The sequence below is a fragment of the Onychomys torridus genome, chromosome 23, assembly GCF_903995425.1.
Source record: "Onychomys torridus chromosome 23, mOncTor1.1, whole genome shotgun sequence".
NCBI classification, from domain to species: domain Eukaryota; kingdom Metazoa; phylum Chordata; class Mammalia; order Rodentia; family Cricetidae; genus Onychomys; species Onychomys torridus.
In genome coordinates, this window is record NC_050465.1 from 49,756,592 (window position 1) to 49,762,796 (window position 6,205).

The 6,205-nt window shown below is 46.5% G+C and overlaps 1 protein-coding gene and 1 non-coding gene across 2 annotated transcripts; both read right to left on the reverse strand.

The window, feature by feature from the left end:
- Positions 1-219: 219 nt before the first annotated feature.
- On the reverse strand, positions 220-380 carry LOC118573534. Its single transcript, XR_004943645.1, has one exon. It is a non-coding gene; the product is annotated as a U1 spliceosomal RNA (small nuclear RNA).
- A 2,517-nt stretch (positions 381-2,897) lies between these two features.
- On the reverse strand, positions 2,898-4,542 carry LOC118573284 (gamma-crystallin D). Its single transcript, XM_036173552.1, has 3 exons — positions 4,503-4,542; positions 4,161-4,403; positions 2,898-3,238 (listed from the first exon to the last, which is right to left on the reverse strand). The coding sequence occupies exons 1-3, from the start codon at positions 4,509-4,511 to the stop codon at positions 2,966-2,968; spliced, it is 525 nt and encodes a 174-aa protein (XP_036029445.1). The 5' UTR covers positions 4,512-4,542; the 3' UTR covers positions 2,898-2,965.
- Positions 4,543-6,205: the final 1,663 nt, after the last annotated feature.

Sequence of the window (6,205 nt, forward strand, 5' to 3'; positions counted from 1 at the left end):
ATCCCATGGTAAGAATCTGGAGTCTGTGTCGACATTACTTTGACATGAATGTCCCTGATTCCATAATGAAAGCCATTAATTTCTGAAAAATAACTTCTTATTCTCTTTCAGCTACACATGTACGTTGGACTAACAACAATGGAACGCCCACTTCAGGGTTTATGTACACACGGGTCTGTTTTATCCCTATTACAAGAAATCTTTATTTTTTTTTTCTCCCAGGGGAGAGCGCGAACACAGTCCCCCACTACCACAAATTATGAAGTCGAGTTTCCCACATTTGGGGAAATCACAGGGGGTCAACACATCTTGGAGTGTTGCATAAGCCTTGTCCTGGGAAAAACCACCTTCGTGACCATGGTATCTCCCCTGCCAGGTATTACAAGAAGTCTTAAGGTAACGGCTGTTAGTGTTGATTCAGAGCTTTGAGGACATCAAGGTCAGCATCCGTGAAATGTTTGTGTCCTTTCCTTCCAGAGTGTCGCCTTCTTGATTTAAGATGATGAAGTAAAGGGGATGTACTGCTAGAGCATCTGCCCTTTCAGATGGGCAAGTGGACATGTCCCCTCTCTGCTCTGTATGTTCCTCTACTTATGTGTCAATGGCCACATTGGGATCAGGTGACTGCCACAGCAGACAGGGAGTATGGCAAAGATTTGCAAGCTCATCCTTCTCATACAACTTTTGGGGAATTGGAAGTGCTCTGAAAGGGCTGGAGAAATGGCTCAGTGGCTAAGAGAGCCTCTGGTGCTCTTCCCTAGGAGTCAGATTCTATTTCCAGAACCCACATGGTAGCTCACAACCATCTGTAACTCAAGTTCCAGGGGTCCCACAGCCTCTGTGGGCATCAGCCTTGCAAGTGGTGCACAGACATGCATGAGAGAGAGAGAGAGAGAGAGAGAGAGAGAGAGAGAGAGAGAGAGAGAGAGAGACTCTGAAGTCCCTTATGGTCCCCAGGCTTAGAAACCTGATTTCAAAATTGGACACCCTCTTTGAATCTTGGCTTCCAGGTGATCACTCCTCAAAGAAACTGAATATAGAGATTTCTAACCATCTGGTTTGAAGCAACAAGTTCTTTTTGTTGTTGTTGTTATGTTTCATTTTTAATTCTTCTCTCTGAAGTTTTCCCTTCCTTCCTTCCCTCCACCCAGTCTCCCCCACCCCATTTCCCCCTCTCCCCCAGATCCACCTCTCCTCCACCTCCTCTCAGACAAGAGCAGGAGTCCCAGGGACAACATCAACCAAACACAGCATAAAAAGCTACAGTGAGACCAGGCATACACCATCACATCAGAACTGGACGAGGCAGCCCAGTAGTAAGGAAAGGATCCCCAAAGCAGGCAAAAGAATCAGCAACAGCCCCTGCCTCCACTGTTAGGAGTCCCACAAGAACATCAAGCTGGTCAGCCATAATATATATGCAGAGGACCTAGATCAGACCCCTACAGACTCCCTGATCTTTGCAAGCCCCCATGAGTCCTGATCGGTTGACTCTGAGTTGTGTTCTATTGGTGTCCCTGACCCCTCTGGTTCCTGCAATCCTTCCTCCCCGTCCTCTGCAGCACTCCCTGAGAACTTCCTAAGGGTTGTGTGTGCATCTGCTTCTGCTCCCCCCATGAGTGAAGCAACATGTTTTTCAGAGGCTGAAGACTCATGAAATAATGGTATAAAGGTATTTTGTTTTTACTTTTTAAAAGATTTTAAATGCTTTTCTTTTATATGAGTATTTTGCCTGCATGTGTGTGTACAACATGTGCTTGCCTATGTTAGAAGAGGGTGTTGTATCCTCTGGAACTGGAGTTACAGAGAGCTGTGAGCCACCATATTGGTGCTGGGAACTTGACCTGGATCCTCATAAGTGCCCTTAACCTCTGAGGCAGCTCTCCAACCCATAAAGATGTTTTATAAACTGTAAAGTTGTCTTCATATGAAGGTGTACTTCTATTGTGAGAATTTTCTTTGTTATTCATAGATCACACATTTTAGTTGCCACTTGCACTTGTGTGTGTGTGTGTGTGTGTGTGTGTGTGTGTGTGTGTGTGTGTGTGGTGTTTGCATGTGTGTGTAATGGATAGCCATCCCAGCATTGGCCTGGAAGTTCCAACCCCCATTGAGGCTTCGGTAATGGTTACGCCCACAAGGCAGGGCGGAGGAGGAAACGGAAGACCAAGGATCGGGAAGAGGTCTCGCTCTGGGTGCCCGGACTCTGGACGCTGGAGGTAGACCGAACAGAGTTCTCCAGAGAACATGGCCGAACTGCACTATACCCTTGCCAGACCCTGTAACCTACCCCTTCATTTGTAAGTACCCCTCAAAATAAACCTCCCTTTTAACTACATGGAGTGGCCTTAATAATTTCACCAATATGTGTGCATTCACATTTAAGCAAAATAATGAGCTGGGCAGGCTGAGTCAAAAGCATCTTAAGTTTGAACTAGAGAGATGGCTCAGTCCATATAGTCCTTGCTTTGAGATCATGAGGATCTGAGCTTGATGCCCAGACTCATGCGAAAATCCTGGCCTGGTGGCTGACGCTTGTAAGCTAAGCATCATGATGTCAGAGAGGAATCTCTCTGGGTCCCTCTGGCCAGTCATTCTGGCCTATTCATTAGGCCAGGCCAGCAAGAGGCCTGCTTTAAAGGGACCCAAAGTATGGCTCCCAAGTAACAACCAGGTTCTTTATACATGGGCTGTACACATGCACATACATCATACAAACACATACACACCCACACACTTACACACACATCACACACACACACACACACACACACACACACACACACACACACACACGATCACAAGTGTGAGGCCAGCACGGGCAATGTAGGTCTGAGACCCTGTTTTGAACCAATAAATATAAATAGGAAAGAAAAAAGAAATACCAGAAGCGAATCAGTGCGGGAACACACAGAAAATATTTAATTAGCTTCCAGATGGAGAAAGGGTAGAGTAAAAAACCAATTCAATAGAAATCCATGACTCTCCTCAGAGAGCCCACCCTGGCGTTCATGGCGCCCCAGTCATGGTAGCGCCTGTATTCCCCGGGCCTCAGCAGGTACTGCCGCCCCCGGTAGTTGGGCATCTCGTAGAGGACCCAGCAGCCCTCCAGCACATTGAGGGAATAGATCTCGTTGAAGTGGAAGCGGTCCTGGAGAGAGGGGCAGTCCTCGGTGAACTCCACCATCTGGCCTCTGTAGTCTTCCCTTTCGTACAGTCTGATCCTGTGAGAGCCAGCCTGGCAGGCCCAGAAACAGAGAAAAGCAGGGATGAAACGATTCGAAAGCCTTAGGATGCCCCCCACCCTTGCTTCAAGCCGTTTGGAATAGATGATAAACACATTAATTAACGCGTCACCATGAGGGCAGATTCAGCGATTTTTTGAGGTCGAGAAGTACGAGCAAAAGGCGTTCAGATGCCGCCAGGGTGGAATTGCCTTCTATGGGGCACACTGTGAAGCGAGCATCACAGAGGAATCCTGGCCTGTAACAGCTGGTTGTTGAGGTTTGCCGTTTAGGCGATGTGATCTTATATTAAAGTACATTAAGATACTAAATAGCTAGAGTCTAAGACAGCAAGGGCTGCTCAGTTTATAATTTATAATTACAATGAGGAAAAGACGGGGAGAGAAAATCAGTAAGCCCAAGGGCCAATTTTTCATAAATGCTGGCATTTTAAAACACACTTGTGGACTCGAAGTGGCACAGCTGTGAAAAACATTTGTATTGCTCCTGGTTGAGGGACTAGATGGAGGAAATCCCAGATATGCGAGGAGGGGATGAAGAGAGGAAAGAGGGCTTAAGCATATCACTTCTGTGTTCAGTAGCCACCATATAGTATAGCACATTTAATTCTTTCTATTGTTCCATGCTAAATGATCTCAAGACCAGACACAGATTTCATACATCCTCCATGCGTTCCTACTCTGCAAATACTTACCCGCCAATCTGTAACAGGGTAACACTTTCCTTTTCCTTTTTGTCGTGTGTGTGTGTGTGTGTGTGTGTGTGTGTGTGTGTGTGTGTCTATGAACTAATCAATTCTAGCTTTCATGGATTTTTTTTTTCCTTTACCAACAGGCTCAGCCCTGTGTCCAGCGTTTAACCCTTTACTGGAAACTGCAGTCAGAGTACTCAGTCTTGATCAGAATATGGACTCACGTGGGGGATGAGGCGGCAGGAGCGGATGGAGTCGCTGAGGCCCATCCACTGCTGGTAGTCAGGGTAGTCCCCCCGCCTCAGGAAGTACTGGCAGCCTCCGAAGTTGGGCTGCTCATAGAGCATCCAGCAGCCACTGTCCACGCGCACAGAGTTGCAGCGGCTGAAGTAGGGCTGCAGGTTGGAGTGGTCGCTGCTGCATTCATAGTGGCGGCCCTGGAAGCCGCGGTCCTCATAGAAGGTGATCTGTAAGGGAAGACAAGGCTCAGAGAGAGGCCTTGACCGGAGGGCAGCTCCCTCCCCAGGCCCTGGAAGCCCTGAGTGCCCTGGGAGCCCTGGGCTCACCTTCCCCATGGCTGGTGTTGGCGGTTCGGATGGGATGGTGCTGTTGGGTGTGTAGGGCTGGGAGCAGGGTCTATATAGCAGGAGGTCTGCTGCGTTAGCAGGAACAGCACAAAAGGGCCCCGCGGGGGGCAGGGCGCGTTCATGTTCTCCTCTTTTCTCTTTGCTGTCATAGCCCACGGGACTCATTGTGGGTTTCGGTCCTATTCACTCTGGAGCATTCAGGTTGCTATCACTAGCTGATGCTACTGAGACTGTTTGAAAAAAAGTAATTTGGCACATTGTTTATTTAATAATAGAAGCAAGGCTTCAGCCATTTCATAGATAAACCACACTCCTTTTTGTATAGTTGCACAAAAAAAAGAAAGAAAGAAAGAAAGAAAGGAAGGAAGGAAGGAAGGAAGGAAGAAAGAAAGAAAGAAAGAAAGAAAGAAAGAAAGAAAGAAAGAAAGAAAGTGGGAAGCAGAGAGAGTCTTGATGTGGTAAATATTAGTTGACTGTAAGACCGGCTACATTTCTTGTGGATGCCCCACCCATGAACGTGGATTAACAAGAAAGGAACAGACTCAACTGAATGTTGAAAATTTCAAATCCTTTGGAGACTTTCAGAATTAAATGTTGTAAGAAATTGGGAGTATTTAACCACAGGAGCTGTCAGAATTTCACACTTCCACTGTGAAAAAAACCAAAGGAAACCAAAATTCCAAACAAGCAAACACAAATTTCAGTTTTGTTTGTGACTTTGTTGCACCCTGGAGGCAAAGTAGACTTCCTCTTAGCAATGTGTGGCTCTGCAACTAAAAAGGAATAGCTTTAAGAACCTTAGAATAAAAAGGGAAAGTGAATCCGAGGAAGTGAGAAAACCCAGTCCACCGAAACACAAAAACTCATCAGGCCTTAGACTACAAAAGAAAGCCAACTCCGACGGTACCCAGCACGGATGGGGGCTGGCCTATGCCTTTGTTCTGTGGTAGACAAGGGTAAATAGAGCTTTTTTTTTGACACAGAGGAAATGGCTTAGAGGAGCCAGGGCTGGGATGTGTGGGAAAGGAAGAGATAGATGTCTAGAAGCCGGACTCTAGGAAGACCTCACAGGGATTTATTGGTTGGAGAAATTTGACGGGGCGGAAAGAGCACCGGAGTGGAAGGTGACTGCCGAGCCCAGCTCCTTTCATGTTCAAAGAATTACTCACACGTCTTTCACCCCACAGAAGGGCCTTGCCTGTGACTCAGCCGTCTCTCTAAGTTGGTACTTATGAACTGAAGCCCCGACTATGTACAATATGATGCATTCAGGTATTATTCTCTGGTTTCTGGCTCTCTGACCACGTATAGACACATGTTACAAACTCACTTATGAAAGCGGAGAGCAAGCACACAGGATATCTCACACAGATGACCATTATAATCAGAACACTTTCAATAATAAAAAAATATAAGTTGAGAGCAACATTCCATTAGTCAGAGTTGTTCCTGAGTCCAGGGTTCTGGGGGGAGATGTTGACTGGCAAAAACTGTGAAGTAAGAGAAAACGATTAATCAGAGTTCCAAAAAGTTTGGATGGGATGGATCAGAGAGGAAAGAAAATAAGGGGACATGTGTGCACATGGGGTGAGGGGGAAGTCACCGCCTTTGTTGATATAAAATTATATTTAGAATGCATCTGCAGAGCCCAAACAAGGAGATTTTCTTGATCAATGAGAAGG

What these genes read in the sequence shown, in the direction of transcription:
- LOC118573284 (XM_036173552.1), bottom strand. An exon ending in CCTGCCGCCTCATCCCCCAC is followed by an intron (nt 3,239 to 4,160) that starts GTGAGTCCATAT and finishes TGGGCCTGCCAG; the next exon opens with GCTGGCTCTCACAGGATCAG.